The sequence below is a fragment of the Octodon degus genome, unplaced genomic scaffold (genome assembly GCF_000260255.1).
Source record: "Octodon degus isolate 3935 unplaced genomic scaffold, OctDeg1.0 scaffold00131, whole genome shotgun sequence".
Lineage (NCBI taxonomy): Eukaryota > Metazoa > Chordata > Mammalia > Rodentia > Octodontidae > Octodon > Octodon degus.
Window position 1 is genome coordinate 1,956,145 of NW_004524707.1, and position 18,123 is coordinate 1,974,267.

At 50.7% G+C, this 18,123-nt stretch overlaps 1 protein-coding gene across 1 annotated transcript in view; it reads left to right on the forward strand.

The window, feature by feature from the left end:
* Mapkapk2 (mitogen-activated protein kinase-activated protein kinase 2) overlaps positions 1-14,189 on the forward strand; it is a 46,288-nt gene extending 32,099 nt beyond the window's left edge. The window contains exons 2-10 of the mRNA XM_004641146.3: positions 9,037-9,176; positions 9,342-9,406; positions 9,646-9,725; positions 10,140-10,266; positions 10,788-10,863; positions 11,274-11,398; positions 11,742-11,827; positions 11,945-12,025; positions 12,623-14,189. Coding sequence (XP_004641203.1) covers positions 9,037-9,176; positions 9,342-9,406; positions 9,646-9,725; positions 10,140-10,266; positions 10,788-10,863; positions 11,274-11,398; positions 11,742-11,827; positions 11,945-12,025; positions 12,623-12,766 — 924 coding nt within the window. The 3' untranslated portion in view covers positions 12,767-14,189. The remainder of the gene's footprint in view (positions 1-9,036; positions 9,177-9,341; positions 9,407-9,645; positions 9,726-10,139; positions 10,267-10,787; positions 10,864-11,273; positions 11,399-11,741; positions 11,828-11,944; positions 12,026-12,622) is intronic.
* The last annotated feature ends 3,934 nt before the right edge of the window (positions 14,190-18,123 follow it).

Genomic DNA, 18,123 nt, shown 5'->3' on the forward strand with positions numbered 1-18,123 from the left:
AAAAAAAAAAAAAGTAACATTTAAGGAATTAGAATGTTAAACATAAAACCAAAATGTTACTTTGTTTGTTATCTGCTTTTCCATTTAATAACACCCTGTTCTGTCCAAAACAGGGAGGTGAGGAGCCTCCCTCTTTTATAAGGGTGCACAGCGTTCTGTCTGGGGTGTGTGTGTGTGTGTGTGTGTGTGTGTGTGTATTTGCTGTCTTTTATCTGAGCACTTCCTTATTGGTGGACTTTTGTGTTATCACCAGCTTTTTGCCATTAAAATTTTTATGAATGCAGTTTGTAAGCTAGATTCCTGGTGGATAATTACCAGGTCCAAGTTTCAGCATTTATACTTTTGATAGATATGACCAAATTCTTGAAAAAACTTCAAACTTATGTGAGTGAGTTTATGAGAAGAGGGACTTTTCTCCCAAAATCTTTGCATAAATCTGTGAATTGTGGTCAAACAGTAAGTTTTGCCAGCCTAGTGAAATTATTCTTGTTTTTCCAAACATTTCTCTCTCAACAAATTGCAGTGAGCATCTTTTCTTTGGCTGTCTGTGTTTCTTTTTCTTTGAACTGCTTGTTCTTACCCTTTAGCAATTTTTATATTAGGTTGTTATTCTTTTGTAATTGATTTGTTAGAGTTTAGCCTTTATCCATCTCATGTTGCAAGTACTTGGAAAATGTGTTACTCACCATGTAACTTTCAAAAACGTTTTGGCTTGTTGCTGAGCTCCAGCCTTTGTGAGGGTGGTGGAGGGGGCCTGTCTTGCTGCCAGGGTGTTTTAGGGCAATCCAGTACTGGGATATCCCGTTGTCAGGTGCTTTGTTATAGATGGGGGTTTCTCCCCCATGATATTCTTCATAGTAACAAATAGAGAATTATCTTTGCCTCCCATCAAATATGTGGGAATGCATATGCCAATGCGAAGGGCAGAGCTTCTATGTGTATTTGTCTTTTTTCTGAGGCTTTTATATCTTGTTAGATTTCTGTTTACATGGATTCTCTGGTGAAGTTCCATCAGATCATCTGTGAGCAGTGCAGAATTCTGAAGGGAGGACATACTCCTTGATCCCCCAGTAGGTAGAGAGGATAGTGAGTAGTTTAACCAGGGGTCTGCCTGCCATCTCTCATGTTCCTGAACTGAGCTGGGTGACGAGCTGTCTGTAATCTGGGAACACACAAGAGATCCTCACTGTCATTCGTATGTATGTGGCAGAACTCCTTGTTGCCTTTGCTGCACAGATCATATTGTTTGTATATCCAAATTTTTTTTTTGGAACTTGTTTGTTGTGTCCTTTCTGTGATACAGTATGAGACCACTGTGGGCACAGGTCTTATTTGTTCTGCTCTGAGTTATCCTCACACCCCCTAGGGTCAGTGTGGGCACATGCGGGCCACTCTAGGTTTTGCTGAGTGAGGACATTCTGTATAGGTGGGATTGGGTGCCATGTGCCTCCCCTGTAACACTTTCTGGCTCTAGGTCCAAGGATGGGAGCTCTGGATTGAGTGACCCAACAGAGGTAGATGGTATGAGGACAATGCCCTGGGCTTAGTCTCGTGACTTCTTCATGCTTCCTTTCTTGACTAGTTTGGCACTCCCGAGGCTCAGTTCCCAGGCTTCTAGTTGAGAGAAGACCAGAGACTTTGAAGCCATGCACAGAGCTTCCTCTTCCCTGGGAAGGCTGTGTCTGGTGGAGAGGGCAGTGGGATGGAGCCATGAGCTACTTTTTTACTCAACACTGTATAAGGGCTTCTGTGGCCTGCGACCTGGAGCAGCCTTCGCAGGATTGCCCAGGAGCCTCTCAGAATAAAATGTGGAGAGCTAAGCTTCTTTGTCTTTTTATAAAGTATTAGTTACTAATTATGAGCCATCTACAAAATAAAAATATAATAAAGGAAGGCCAATGAGATAGCTCAGTGGACTCAGTGTCTGCTTTAGCAAGTGCGGGGACAAGGGTTCAATCCTTGGTCCTGCATGTCATGCTGACCCTGCCCCCGGGGCATACTGAGCCAGTGACAGAGTCTGGGTTGGTAGTGCACACTTATAATCCCAGCGCTGGGGAGGCCAGAAACAGGAGGATCACTACAAGTCCAAGCTGTGTGGTGAGACCCTGTACTAAATACACAAATGGGGAAAAAAAAATCTATCTGTCTGTCTGTCTGTCTATCTATCTCTCTATAAAAGGAAACTGAATCACCTGTAATTCTGTCTTCTAGAGATAATTACTATTAATTTACTGAGTATTGATGTCCTTTCTGTTTCATCCATGTGTATGTACAATGTGTGTGTGTGTGTGTGTGTGTGTGTGTGTGCATACAGATAGATAGATTTATATAGTATAAACATACCCAGATCACTGGGAGTATACAAGGTTTTATAACTTGGTTTTTTGCTTGCTATTAGCTACTTTCTGATGAGTAAATTAAAATAAATCACAGATTAGGATTTGTGCTACAGAAGAATAGTGTGCTGCCTCTGACAGTGATAAAGGTGGTCACCAAGAATCTGGCCGATATCTGATAGACAATAGGGGAATTGTCTCATTAGTACTCTTGTGAAACATCATTTCCATGACTATAGATGGAATATACTCAGATATAAATGGTTGAAGACAGGAACCCAGCTTGCAGTCTTTTAGGCTATAGCCTCAGCTCTTATTTTCTCAAAAAGCAGACTCTTGCACTTCTTGCTGGGCGTCATGTTTGTTAGACATTACTATTAAGGTGCATAACTGTTGGGCTTGTATGTGCCCTTAAAGGTAGGATAAAATTTTACAAATGGAATTTCAACATTAGAGGGTTTGCAGAGTCATTCTCAGCCTCCTTTTCTGGCTATTGTTGTCTTTCCTGACAGCTCTGGGCAGATGCTGCAGTCTCTGCCATCCATGAGATGCTGGGAAGGGGGCTTTGAAGGAGCAGCAAGAGCAGGGTTCACATTTTAACCTGATACGGGCAACTGGCTGAACGGCATCAAATGAATCCCCAAGAAGCAGGAGATCTGTGCACATCAGGATGTTCCCTCCTAGGGTGGGTGTGGCAGCCTGTGGGAACTCTGTGCTTTGTCCCTCTCCTCCTCACCCCCACCTTGACTGCTGCCTATGACAGCAATGCACTTGGAAGATTGCTAGCACCACGCACAACGGCTGCCCTCCCACCTTCACTTTGCAAAGCCCAAGCCAGCCATTCTCCATGTGTATGGCAGAGATGCCTGTGGTCCAGAGACAGGAGTGGATAGCTTGGCTCAAAGCTTCAGAGGGTGAATGTGTGACACACAGGCCTCCCCCCCACCCCAGCTGCCTCTGGGGCATGCAGAAATCTAGTGTGACAGTGTGCATGACACAGCCACCTGTGCGGCTCCTGAATCAGGCTTTTGCATCATCCTTGGCACCAAATCAGAATCAGCCTTGGGAAGGGATGCCTTTCTTCTCTTGTTACATGCATATCCCCACCTCCAGCTGTCCAGTTTCAGTGGTGTTAGGTGGGAGCTTAGGGCTTTGATGCCAAAGCCAGTTTCACTCCTTCCTGGACCAGTCTTCTAGGTCCTCCACCACGTAGGACCTAGAGCTATTAATAACACCAGGCATAATTTGGGATACCAACTGCCTATCCCAATAGGACTAATTTGGGAAGCCAGGGAACAGAATAGTAACAGCAAACACTAAAGCAGTTAGTGCTAACTATGCCCCAAGCACCATTCTTGGTTTTATATGTATATAGTTTGTGTGTATGTATGTAGCCATTTAATATAGTAACCCCATGAGGTATAAGGACTTTTACTATTCCATTTAACAGATGAGGAAAATGAGGCACACAGAGTTTAAGAACTTGGGTTGATCACTTGGCTTAGTGCTTCCCAACCTTGTCCTCATATCTTCCTTGGCCCCAGACCCTGTATTTCTTCCCTTTTCTCTAGTGCTTAGCTTGGAACTCTGATGACAGGTCAGTGGCAGGGAGAAGGGAAACCTTGCACACCCAAAGTGAGGTTCCCTCCAGGGAAGCCTGGAACTGCCTGTGAGCAGTTCCTGAGTCTCACTGCTACTGTCCTGGAGATCCCTCTCTTGTTGTAGCCCCCATGGCCTGGTCCCAACCCCGTCATACTTGGCAGGTGGCCTTGGCTGTGGCACAATGTCAAGCACATACAACTGACCTTGTCCACAGTGCAAGAGAGTTTCACGTGCAAACTGTGTAGGCTGAGTCAAGTTTAGTATTGGTGCCAGGGTTAGCACAGGCCTTTCAGTGGCTCCTGGCTTCTCCTGTGGTTTTGCAGTGTAGTCTCAGCCCACAGAGCTCTGGTCCTGGGCCCTTTGGCCCCCATTGCCCTTGTCCATGCCAGAGGAGCAGGACCTTTTCCATGTGACTTGTGGCTGCTGGTTGCACCTGCTACCCTAGCTCACTCTGCTGGTGGCTCCCAGCAGTGGACTTTGCTTGTCTTCCCTGCCTCTGACCTGGCTGGGAGCTCAGCCACCATCCATCCGGTTCCCTACTTGTACCGCAGATGAGCACATTCTTGGTTTCTCTCCCTAGGCCTTCTCTGGGCTTTCCTCCATACTGTCTATAGGTGGCACTTTGTGCTCTACCACTGATGCCATCCAGCTTGCTTGACCAATGCAGAACTCTTGTTCTTGTGGTTCTGGTTGCTTTTAAATGTAGCGAAGAATTTCTGATAAGCCTGTGCCCAGTGGATGTCAATTACCTGTTTTGGGTGACTGTCTTCTTGGGAAGTTGTTCCATGTTTCTCAGCATTAAGATCCTTCTCTGGGAGGTTTATTTCCTGCAGAGAGAATCAGGCAGGCCTGCTCATAGCTCCCCTCTCAGTCACCTTACGAGAAGGCTTTGTGGGACTGTACAGGTCATAGGTCCAGCAGGAAGAAAGATGCTCTTTAAACTTAGCTCATCTATACCAGGCGATGTGTTATGGGAGAGAGGAGGGATTAAACAAGTCAAATTCAGTTTTGATCTTTAGAAACTCAGGTGGGGGGGGCAGAGAAATAGATAGCTCAGTAGAATAAGCGCTTGCCTGGCAAGCACAAGGTCCTGAGTTCAATCCCTGGTACTGCAAAAATAAATAAATAAACTCAGGTGGGGGAGAAGTATAAATATGCAAAATGGTCTTTTTTAAAAAAATAGAAAAATACTCTATATAGTGTTTCTCAGTCACCTTGAAAAATATTATTTCAGGAAATTGAATCTAGCTTGACAGGTGAAGTAGACTGGTTTTCCCCAACCTGTCTGGGGAATGCAGGCCTGGGACTGCACACTTGGGGATTCTGAAGCCCAGGTTCATTGTTCTATGCTAGCCTGCTCCCTCTGGATGTGACGTGTCTGTGGGAGCCTCAAGGTGATGTGCACGACGTCGCAGTTCATCTCAGTTTTCTTTGGCCTGGATCTGTGGTCTTGAAACCTCTCAGGCAGAAAGCAGAACTTGATGGAATGCTCCAAGCCCAGGCGCCAGATCTTGCGCTTGTCTGGGGCACTGTGTCCTCACTGAGACAGCAGCGAATGTGCCGGTGCTGGTTCCCAGCCAAAGGCAGGAACCCAGCCTGCAGTCCTGCAGGCTGCAGCCTTTGCTCATGGATCTTACACACACACACACACACACACACACACACACACACACACACACACACAGAGCAAGTGCTGCTGCCTTGCAGTGCTGAGCACTTTTCTAGTAACAGCACACTCTAAAGGCTCATTTTATGAGATACAGGGGCTTTGTGAGGGAGGAGCCAGGCCACGGTCATTGCCTCCACCTTGTAAGCTCAGAGTTGGTTTAGTCCCTGACCTCTCCCAGGCTCTGGTGCCCCAAACTGACAATTCCAAATCAGAGTTCAAGTCCCTTCTAGTGGTAAATAGACAACCATTTGGTGACAGCCTCTTAGTAAGTCTAACATTTTTTCTTTCTTTAAAATCTTATTGAGACAGAGTGGCACTATGCAGTTCAGGCTGGCCTTGAGCTCACTTTGTAGCCCAGGCTGATCTCAAACTCGCAACAATCCTGCTTCAGCATCCTGGATGCTGGGATTACAGACATAGGCCACAATACCCAGCCTTTTTTTTTTTTTTTTTTAAATTTTAAGGAGAGAGGGTGAAGAAAAAACCAAAACAAACACAAAACACAACCAAAATTTTCAAATAAGGTAACAAGAAGGAGGCTAACACTGACAGCTTTAACTTTCCTCCCTGGGCCTCTGGTCCTGTGCAACCGTAGGGGGCGATGGAGAGCCCTCGTGCCAGCTGCTCTGGAAGGTGTGCACTCAGTGTGCTCTTCCAACCATTATCCCATAGGTTGGCAGCATTTAGAAAATAGATTTTTCTGAAAACTTTAAAACAATTTTTGGTGGTAGTGTGGATTCAACCCAGGGCCTTCACACTGAGCTACACTCCCAATTCATTTTTGACACAATCTGGCTAAGTTGCTGGGCTTGAACTTGTGATGTTCCTGTCTGTCTTCCAGAGTCCTGAGATTAGAGGTGTGCACCACCATGCTCTGCTCACTGAAAATTTTTTCTTGGCTTTTTGGAGAGAATCTGCCAGGAAGAATGAGTGCATCACATTGCTGGGAGTGCGCATTGCCTCCCCTTTGCCGACTGTGTGCTGGGTCAAGGCTGCCTGTCTTGCACTTGTCTGTGGTGTGAAACCTGTACCATGCAGTGGATACCAGTGCTTGCTTGGGTCATAATTGATCCCAGTCGTTTGTGTCCCTGAATCCCAAACTAGAGTTTCCAGTGTCTGTGAGTTGGTCTTTCTTAACTCCTACTCCTGCACCTTCAGCCTAGGATTTCTTCTGCCTCTTTCCTCAGCACCTGTGGTAGTGGCTCACTCATTTCTCCTGATGCCCTGCATCTAGGTCTGGAGGATACAGGGCTCTGCCTGGAGCTATTGGTCCTGTGGATGTGGAGGGAAGTTTGTGTGGAATCCTCTCATGAGTGGCTGCTTCTTACCTGTAGCCTGGAAGAGCCAGGCTGTGAACATTTACTGTCTCTGTCCTCCCTTGTATTTTCTCTTCCCCTCTTCATAAGCCTGAACTTTCAGCTGAAGACTTCCACGCTTGGTTTTGACTTTCAGCACAATGTGAAGTTGGCCAGTGCCTCCTCCTGGTTCTCCTAGAGCATGGGAAAGTAGAGTACATTTTTTTCCTGCTCTGTCCAGATGAAGTGAAAAGTGGCAGAGCTCAGGACTCATGGCCACAAGGTGGCAGTGTGACTCCACAGGGACTTTGCCTCTAGCAGCTGTTGGTGTCAGGGAACCATGACCTATGTGAGTGTTGACTGCTCCTGCACACCTGTTTGGGGAGTTGTCCTGCAGAGTCCTCTGAAAAGTTTCATTCTCTAGCCTCCTCTTCAGAGCTGGATGGTTATGGTGGGAAAGCTTGGGATTTTTAAGGCCCAGATTCCAATGCTGACTATGTCTTGTCCCAGAAATACAGCCTTGGTCTGCTACTTCTCTGAGCCTCAATTTTCTCTTCCTTTAAGATGGTAATTGTGGTATAGTAAGAAAAAACTCCACACATCATGGGCCATATCATAAATGTGTGCAGGTGTTGTTGGGAATTCCTGTTTGCCAGCAGTCTCCACACTCTCCCTGCCATGTACCGCACTACCCCCAACCCCCACCAGTGCTACTCTATAGCTGTCATTTTTTTTATAGTATCTACTAAGCAGTGACCCAGTTGGTCATTGCGCAGTTCTTTCCATGTCCCTCCTGGCTGTCCGTTTGGTCCCTAGGTTCCTCCCTTTGCCCCCGGTCTGTTGTCTGTCCATCTCTGTCTTTCTGTCTCTCCCTCTATGTCTTTTTCTCCAGGCCATGGAATATCTCAGGCAGTTGGAGTATGTACTGGGCAGGGCTCATCTTGACATCCCACAGAGGAAAGTCTGTGTGGGCATTGTCTTAATTATTTTGGCATTTTGGTCATTGCTTAGTAGATACTATAAAAAATGACAGCTATTGAGCACATGCTGACACTCTGCAAAAATACTTAACCCTCACAGCATCTTTAGCCTGCGAAGGTGATGCTGTCATCCCATTTTACAAAGGAGAGGGGCTATCAGGATGCTTTTGACCCCAAGCAATAAAAGTATTCAGCTAAAATCAGTTTCAGCAGTCAGGAAAGTTTATTATGCCACAAAGAAGTCACAGGGGATTCTTGGTGATTCAGCAAGATCTTCTCTTGATTGCGCAGTGGATTGGCTTGTTCTCGTCAATGACTGGAGGCTCCCTTAGCAGTACCACGGTGACTGGCATGGTCCCAGGAGCCACGTGCAGGCAAGATGATGTAGTCCCTGACCTGTTTTGTAGTGGCTTCTCCATAGTTTTCCTACAAAACTCTTCCGGGTCAGCTGGTTCTTAGGTTTGTTTGTAAGCCAGTCACTAGCCTGGCTTCTGTTGGCCACAGTTCAGCCCCTCAGCCTGGGCAAGGCCCAGGGACCTGAGGACCCTCCTTGGCTGGGTAGGAAGGAAGAGGGGCGCAGAGGAGGCCGGTGAGTTGTGTAGCCCATGGGCTGCAGATGTGTTGAGCAGTGCGCTGGAGACCCAGCCTGCCTCATTTGGGGGCCTTGTATTGGGTGAGGTCAGCCATGGGCAGAAAGAAGGCTTGCTATGGGTTTGTATGGGCTTAAGCACCTTTGGAGATGCCTTTCCTACTGGGTCTAGAGTCTCCCTCTCTGGGTCCTTCTTCACTGCTGTTTTGTTTCTTCCCAGCCTGTCTTTCTCCCCACATTCCTTACCCCATGTTTCCCTCCACACAGCAGCTGGTGCCTTCTGTATACCTCAGGCCCTGAGCTCAGGGAGGGCTCATCTCCACCTTGCTGTCGAGGCCCTGCAGGGGTCTTTTTGAGGTTTCCTGTCGAGCAGATGGAGTTGCTGCAAAGTCTTCTCAAAATCTATCTAGAAAGAGAAGCCAGGAAAGCCACTGTGGGAGGAGTGGGAGTTTGGGGTGCGTCATTGGTAGTGCCGCTGCTGGGACTGGACTGGGGTGTGAAGCAGGACCACGGAGAGTGCCAGCCCATCAGGGACTGCATTGCTTAGGCAGTGTTTGGCTTGCAGATGCTGCAGGACTGTCCCAAGGCCCGCAGGGAGGTGGAGCTGCACTGGCGGGCCTCCCAGTGCCCCCACATAGTACGCATCGTGGATGTCTACGAGAACCTATATGCAGGGAGGAAGTGCCTGCTGATTGTCATGGAGTGGTAAGCAGCCTGCTGTCTCTGCCCCAGCTTCTCCCAGTCCTGCTTGGGAGCCCCTCCCCAGAGGACAACCTGAGGCTTGGCATGTAAATGCTTGCCAGCCCTTTGGGGAGTGGAGTGTGGTGGTGGGTTTTATATTCCCCAGCTTACACTGCAACTTCCTTTCAGTTTGGATGGTGGAGAGCTCTTTAGCCGAATCCAGGACCGAGGAGACCAAGCATTCACAGAAAGAGGTGGGAAGGGCCTGTCCTGGGGTGGGCAGGTATGGTGGTGGGACACTGCTGCCTCTCCACTTGCTACCTGCCAGGGTGGGTCTCTCAGCTGGTCTGGGCCCCTCCTGGCTTCCTTGTTTCTGGAGTGGGAGATAGAATGGGGGCCTCAGGTTGCACAGGCTGGGACTAAGGTTGGGGTTTGGAAACCTAGTGACACAGCTTTGTGACTCTCTTTCACTTCCACCTTCTCTACTCTATAGAAGCATCAGAAATCATGAAGAGCATTGGCGAGGCCATCCAATATTTGCACTCAATCAACATTGCCCACCGGGACGTCAAGGTTCCAGCTGTGCCTGAGTACTGGGAGGCTGTGGGATTGGGGCTGTGGTCACCTGAGAGGGCTTGCCAGAGTCAGGCAGAGTCCTGATGGCAGAACAGGGCAGTGTGCTGTTTTCTGACCCATGGGCCTGCTCTTTGCCCATGGCCAAACCACAAACCGGCATCGATGCCTTCTGGCCACGCCCAGGCTGTGGTTCTCCTTGTCAGCACAACACCATCACACCCTAGGCCTTTCTGTCCTGTGGTGTTCACCGCAGCCCCATGGGTTGGCCTCATCCCTCCAGATGTTCTGTCAGCCCTGGAAGGCAGGGCCTGGCTGTGTGGAGCAGTGCACCTGTGTCAGTGTAAAGGTGGTTGGGGAATGGCCCCTCTCAGGGTCAGCAGGGTTATTATTTACCCATCTCTCTTTCTGTAGCCAGAGAATCTCTTATACACCTCGAAGAGGCCCAATGCTATTCTGAAACTCACTGATTTTGGCTTTGCCAAGGAAACCACCAGCCACAACTCTTTGACCACTCCCTGTTACACACCATACTATGTGGGTAAGTCCAGGACTTTTCTCACCCCTCTTTTTACAGACCCCAGGGGCCCACAGGTCCTAGGGGAGTTGTGTTCTTGTGGGCCTTGCAGGTTCTGGTGAGGCACCATGAGAAGTAGGGCTGTCAGAATTCAGCCCAGCCTGAGGAGCTGAAGAAGTCATCTGCTGAGGTTATGGCAGGATTTTATCTGCCTGTGTAGTCCCCTGAGAAGAGTCATCATCTCCATCACATTCTCATAGACTTGGCTGTGTTTTCTCAGCTGACGGGCACAGAGTTGGCTCCAAAGCATGTTTATGAGATGAAGCCATCAGTGCAGGTCTGAAAGTCTAGCAGCAGAAAAGGTTTTCATCTTAAGATTCTACCTGCAGAGTTCCTCTTGGAGGAGGGGCGCCTCTCCTCCTCCCACCCCAGCTGCTGTCCGTCATGGTGGGATGAAGGGTTGGGACAGGGAGCATTGCAGAGAAACTGGGCTATGTCGCAGTGTTCCAAGGGCCAGGCCCACCCACGTGCTCTTTGGTTTGCAGCTCCAGAAGTGCTGGGCCCAGAGAAGTATGACAAGTCCTGTGACATGTGGTCCTTGGGAGTCATCATGTACATCCTGTGAGTGTGCTGGGAAGGGGGCCAGGCTCAGTCGTGCTGGGCTGTGGTGGGGTGGGGACTTGGGGAGCCCATGCCTGTCCAGGGCAAGAGGAAGAGGCAAATGCTACCCTTGCCCTTTTGAATGGGGGATTCCCTGGCAATCCCCTGTATGCCCCCTTCCCTCCCTGCTTAGTGAATTCTGACTGCTAAGCAGTGGGTAGAAACTAATGGGTTAGAAAGTAGTTAAGATTCTTTGTACATTAGATTCCTAGGCCTGACGTTGGCTTTGTGTTTTGTACTTGTACAGTGAGCCCCCATTTCTTTGTAACCTGTATGAGGAGTGGAACTGGTTTCTCATCTTATTTCTGGTGCAGGACCCCTAAATAACACCTGCTCTGTCCTGTCCCTCTCTCTGCCTCTTCCTGGCACAGGTTGTGTGGTTATCCCCCTTTCTATTCCAACCATGGCCTTGCCATCTCTCCGGGCATGAAGACCCGTATCCGAATGGGCCAATATGAATTTCCCAACCCAGAGTGGTCAGAAGTATCAGAGGAAGGTAGGAACCCAGTCTTTGGGACAAGGGGAAGACCTTCTGTGCACGTGTGTGTGTGTGTGTGTGTGTGTGTGTGTGTACGCATACGCATGTACACATATGAACATGAGGTGGTCTGTCTCATGCTTCTGGGTGGGCCCTGCCTATCTGGAACCTGCCTGAGTCAAGGCCCAGATCTGGGCTGTGGGGTCTTAGAGAGTGGAGCGCACTCACTGGTCCTTGGGGCCACTGTATTGTACCTTTGTGCCAACCCCTTGAGCCTGGTGTCTTCTGAAAACCGGTAGGGAGCAGAGTAGGGAGTGGTGCCTGAGTTGTCCTTGTCCCTGTCTCCTTTGCTACTCCACAGTGAAAATGCTTATCCGGAACCTGCTGAAAACAGAGCCCACTCAGAGAATGACCATTACGGAATTCATGAACCATCCCTGGATCATGGTGAGCCTGGGGTGCCAGGCTGGCAGGGAAGTGAGGTCTGCAAGGACCGTCCCTTGGGCTGAGCCTTGGTCAGGTCCTTGCGTGTCCCCGCTCTCACTGGAATCCCTGTCTCCTCAGCAATCCACAAAGGTCCCTCAGACCCCGCTACACACCAGCCGAGTCTTGAAGGAAGACAAGGAGCGGTGGGAGGATGTCAAGGTGAGGGTACCGCTGGTGGGAGGGCTGGGCTGTAGATCTGGGCAGACAGGACGGTGATCAGGAGGGGGTGATATGGGTGGAGAAGTGGTTCCAATGTCTCCCTGACAAGAACAGGGACTGGAAGCCGCTTCCCTGCCCCAGGGCTAGTAGGCAGAAGTGCTGTATTCCTTTGGAGACTTCACAGTGGTTGCTTCCTGTGAGCCCTTGCTGCTCGGGTTCCTAAGGGATCTGAAAGGCCTTCTGGTACAGTCTCCTTGTTTTGCATAGGAGGAGACCAAAGCCCGAAAGAGAGGGACTCACTTTAGGTCTACTCCTGGTGACCAGCTGGGGCTAGCCAGAGCTCCTGACTTCCTGTCCAGGACTCTTGTCCTCCCAGGGCCTAGGGGGGCTCTGTTGGTGTATCCCTGGGTGACTGCCGTCACCTGCTCAGATGCACTAACTGGGCTGCCCTCTTCTCTCTTCACACCGACCCTGCACCTGCACCCCATTTGCTTCGTCTCGTCTCTCATGCCTCTTTGCACCTCCTGCCCCTCCTGTCCCTCCCAATCTTTGGCTGGCTTTTGCTTTGTGCCTTCCTTCTGCTGCCGCTGACCCCAGGAGGAGATGACCAGTGCCTTGGCCACAATGCGTGTCGACTATGAGCAGATCAAGATAAAAAAGATTGAAGATGCATCGAACCCTTTGCTTCTGAAGAGGCGGAAGAAAGCTCGGGCCCTGGAGGCTGCGGCCCTTGCCCACTGAGCCGCTGTGCCTCCTGCCCCATTGGAGGACAAGCAATAACTCTCTACATGAATATATTTTTTAAACGAAGAGATACAGACTGTCCACTTCCGCCTCCTCTCCTCTTCAGCCACGCGGAGCCTGGAACTTGGTCCGTGGTTGAATTCTGCCTTTGGTTCTGGCCTCCCTGGAATGGGAGGGGCTGGGAGGCTGTGGAGAGACGGGAGCGAGGTGCTCTTGGACCTGTGCTCAATTTGCAATTTTATTAGTCATTTGACTTAGAGTTTTTATGAAATCTTTTATTGTCCTTTACCCCGTCCTCTTCCTTTCCAGCAGACCCCGTTCCCTCTGGTACTGCAAAGGTCTGGCTGGGATAGAGCCAGGGTATCTGTGGAAACAGCTGTGGGGAGTGTCCTTGTGTTGTCCCCCTACCCTCCCTGTTTTCCACTACAGCCCAGAGTCTCCACTGGCTCAGGCATTCTGGGAGCTCAAGGTCCCCTGGGTGGGGGTGCCTGCTGCCCCTTTTCTGGAGCACTCAACCCTCACCAGTGTGCCGGACAGGCGAGTGTGCACATGTGCGCATGCCCAGACCTGTGCCTAAGACTGATTGTGCATTCAATGGGCCTGGGCTGCAGGGCTCCAGAGCCTCTCCCTCCCGGCCCGTACTGAGCCCGCCTAAGTGCCTGGGACGCTTGTCCACATTGGAGCCAGGCTGGCTGCGGGCTGCCTGGTAGCTGGGTTCTGGGAGCTGAGGGGAGTGACTGGGAACTGGTGCAGTGACCAGGAAGACTGGACCCCTCAGGACCCCTTTCCCATGTAGTGTAGTGTTTGTCCTTGGTCCTCAGAGGTACTGACCCTCTGAAGAGCCTCTAGCCTTCCCCTTCTTGCCATGATCAGTCGTGCTTGTCGATTTCCCTGGGTTTTTAGCCATTTCTTAGTGGGCGCCTCCTTGCTCACTCAGGTGAGCCTGGGCTGCTCAGGCTGTGATGCTTTTGCATTTGTGCTTCTCTCCTGGCTTGGGGGCAGCATCAGCTACTTGTGGGTGAAGGCAGGACGATTCTTGGTGGCCCTTCCTCCCTTCTCCACGTGTGGCCTAGTGGATGGGGTAGTCTTCGCACCAAAGATGTCCCGACTCTGCCCCTGTCCATTAGCCACTTTACTTTCTCCCGACTCAGCCTGTGAAGGAAGGGTGCTCCCCTAGGATTGAGGAGCAGCATGGGAGAGTCTTCTGTGTTACGGTCCCACATTTGCCCTCCCTTCTGGGGAGGAAGGGGGTGGCTCCTCAGGGTTGGTGGTGGAGGGGCCCCTGGGTCCTCTCTGGGCCTGGGGACAGGGCCCTGGGTGCCTGCAGCACCTGCCTTGTCTCTGATGGTGTCCAGCACTCAGACTGTTGTAAACTGTTTTGTATGAGCAAAATTGTCTTTACTAAACAGATTTAATAGTTGAAAGTTTTCCTTTGTCTTTCTTGAGTTTCTGGTCCTTGATCCCTCTGTACTTAGCACCTGTGGGGAGATTTAGCATGCTGGGGGAGGACAAGGCTGGTGCCCTGGAGGTGCAAGGAGGGCTTCCGTGGTGGAGGCGTGTCTGGTGTAGGGGGAATGAATACCGCTCCGTCCTGTGACAAGGAGAACCTGGGAGAGCTTCCTCTTTGCCAAATACTGACTCTGGATCCAACCTGCTTTTTGGCACATGACTCTTGGATAGTGACTGCTAGGTGCTGGCACTGTCATCCTGAAGAGACCACCCATGTGGTGTCCTGGAGGAGGGTGTAGTGTTGAATGTGGTTCAATTGGAAACACCAGGAAAGGAGCAGGTTGGTGTAATACCGGTAATCTCCAGGAGGGGGCGGTAGGGACCAGGCAGAACCAAAGCCAGAAGAGACCTAAGGATTTCTGGACCTTTTCCTCACTTGTGGAGAAGGTGAGGCCCTAGGCTGGTGTGAAGTGCATTACAGGACAGCCTCGAGCAAGTTCTGGTCCATCACTGCCCCTCCCCGTCAGACAGGGAGAGCACCTATCCTGATCAGTTCATCCATGTGACCCGCCAGAGCTAGCCTGGAGAAAGGCAAGCCAGGTGGCTATTCGTCCTTGTTCGTGGGAGAGTAGACCAAGAGGGCATGTGCTGTGGAGGTCACAGAGCAGCTGGGCTAGAAAGGAGCAGCATGATGGGCTGGGTCCACCCAGATGGTTTGGATAATGCCCTTATTGCAGGGTCCTTGCAGTTTGCAGACTGTTGCCACATAAGGTAATGTCTACAAGCCCAAGAACTAGAGACACACCTGTGGCCTTACTGTGCCACAGAAGCCGGTCTCATGACCTTCTTGTTCTTGGAGCCCCAGTGTTGTACCCAGTGTCTTGTTTCCTTCCCAGGGTTGGCCCAGCTCAGCAGGATGCTCTTGTGGCCAGTGAGACACTAGCCTGGGCTTGGCTTGTTGCCTGGATGGCTGGGGTCATGCTGTGCCTCTCTCCCCTCGCCCCAGCCTTCCATGCTGACTTGACTGTAGGAGCTGTATCTCTAACTTCGCTCCCACTGAACTCTCAAGTTGGGTGGTCCAGACTTGTTCCTCAGGCAGATGCCAGCTTTTATGAGGTGGGGTTGGGGGCAACTCAGGTACTGTGTGTGGTGTGAGACACAAAGAGGGTGGCAGCTCTTCTTCAGTTGTCTGGGGGGAAACTCAGGCCCAGAGAAGTGCACACTTGCCCAGGGCCTCACAGCCGGTTGGGCGACTCTAACCTGGATTTCCTGCCACCACACTGAGAGCTCCTGTAAAAAGCACACAGTGCTCTGGATACAGGAGGGAAGGGAATGGGGGTAGTGCCCTAGCTTGCAGCAGGAGCTGGTGCTCTGTGAGTGCCCTGGGAGCCCTAGGCTCTGCAGGAGAGTGGGCTGGGCTGGGCTGAGTCTGCACACTTGGGGTTGAGGAGGCAGTTGGGTTGGTAAACAATAACAGTAAATTTGGGGTTTTCTTTTGACTGGGTTGGAGACAGGAAATTCAGAGGGCTGTGAATGACGAGTGGGTAGCTTGAGCATGCTCAAGGTGTGAAGAAAATTCAGTTATTCAAGGGAGAAGGGTGAGGTTGGTGAGGCGGGGAAAGTGGCTGTCTCACTGAGGAGATTATAAACAAAACATGCCTAGAGTCCTGGGCGGTGAAGACAGCGGGCTTAGGCGAGCAGCCTCTACATTCTTAGCTTGGCAAATACCACCCCTTGGATCTGCCTTGAGTACTGAGGTTTGTGCTCAGGGCCTTGGCACTGAGTGGCACACATCCCCAACCTGACAGAGCCTTGCTGAGTTATTTAGTCTTATGCTTCTTCTGTCTCAGCCATCCAGAGTGCTGGGATTCCAGGCCTGCACGTCTTGAAGCCTGAGTTAGGGGCCCAGCAACTCAGGATCCAGATGCATTTGGGACCAGCTGCTCTTCAGTAGGGACCTCAGCTCCAGCTCCCATGACAGTAGTAGGGCTAGTGTGGAAAGGCTGCCTGATACCGTGCCTCTGCACATCTGGGCCTTCTCTGTGCCCTGTGCTTAGGGAACAGTGGTAGCCAAGACCAGCCTCTGTCCTTGGGGAACTTCTGAGGTATAGAACGCATGTGTGCAGCAGTGAGTGGCTTCCCTTGCTGGCCCCTGCACATATGCGATTGGATGCTTAGTACCTGCCCCAGCAGTGTGTCCTCTAATCCCAGGCAGCATCCAAGCCTCAGGCCCTACAGGTTTTGATATAGAAGAAATGAGTGAGTCAGAGGAAGTGTACACCAACTCCTTGGCCTGTTCAGACAGAGCCCTCACATTCTGCCTTGGTTGGGGTGGATAATCATGCCTGCCCCTGCTGGGGGCTCGTGGGGATTGAGTGTGGCTCAGGTGTTTGCAAGTTTAGGCCAAGCTCTAGGCCACCCTTGGAGCAGGTCAGTGGTTTGACCTCTTGGGGAGAAGATGTTTGGCCTCACCCCAGAGCAGAGGTGCCACTCGATGTGGGGACCTCTCTGTCAAGCTAGGACCCAAGATTGGGGGCCGTGGGTAAGCGAGGGAGTGGGTCCAGCTCCCACAGAATGTTGCACAGGAGTGGGTGGCGTCCCTGTGTCAGATGTAGGAGAACCTGTGCTGATGCCGAGGGAAGGGGTGGCATGGTGCAGACAACAGGCTCAACTGCTGCCAGGGTCCACTGGCAACCCTTCTAGCTGGCGGTGAGGCACAGTTCTGTGGTCTGAAGGAGAGAGTGGCGTGGTGCAGGCAGCCCCATGGGGTCACCACTCCGGTCTCTCCACTAGAGCCACGTCTTCCTCTGAGGCAGCTCCTTCCTTTTGTCTTCTGGTTGGAGGGAGCTGTTGTCTGCTCTGCTCTTCAGTTTGACCTTTAACACAGAAATCTGGATTTTCCCCCCTAGGGGTGCCCAGTGGTTTCTGTCCAATTTCTCTTTCCCGTCCCATCAACCTGGAGGCTCCCAGTGTCAAAATTTGGGAAGGTAGTCTGACAGATACTTCCTCACCAATTTTTCAGTTCATTAATATTTTTTTCCAGTTCATTAATATTTAAAAAGCCTTACCAAGTAATACTTCAGTCTTAACGTTATTTATAGTTAGGAATTGGTGGGCCCGCTAGAAGAGCAGGACAAAGGATAGCTGTCTTCCTTGCCCTTCTTGCCTCGGCCACTCAGGAGTCATAGCTCTTCATAGCTTTCCTCACCCTCAGCCTGTGTCTTTCTGCTTTGCTCGTGAGTAGCTGTAAAGCCTTGGGGGCCTCTGTGGGACAGACACTAATATTAATGTGCTCATTCGCCTGTGTGTTCTATTTTTCACACACCAACATCTCAATGTGGGGTTACCTTGGAAATAGTATTTTCCTTCTAGAGAGAATATGCTAATTGCTTCCAAGGCAAATAACTTTCCTAAGCCTTAGGTCAGGGCAGCCATGAGGCCTGCAGGGTTCCAGGTGGGGTCCCGGGGCAGAGGGACCTGTGCCTGGTAAGTCATTTTAGGGACCAGGCCAGGCATGCAAATGTACTCATTTGTATAACTTCCTTGCTCTCAGGGACAGTAAAGTTTCCGACTTTCGTCTTACACCCCTGCTGGGATTTGCAAGTGAAATATTAGGACTAGCTTTTTCCCTTTGCCACCCCTCCCTGTTGTGTGTCCACCAGGGTACACGTGACCACATACTAACTAGTACTAACTGGTTCTCTCTGGTCTTAAGGGGTCAGTGATCCCGATGCCTGGTTATGCAGTGCAAATGAGGTCAGAGACTGGGCAAATGAGTGTCCTGTCTGGTGACTGGTTGCAGCCAGTGGTTACTAGCACAGGCCCCTCAGTCTGAGCTCATGGTGCTCATGCTCCTGGCCCAGCCCAGGCAGCTGTGGGTCTCTTGTTCCTCAAACAGCTGGAGG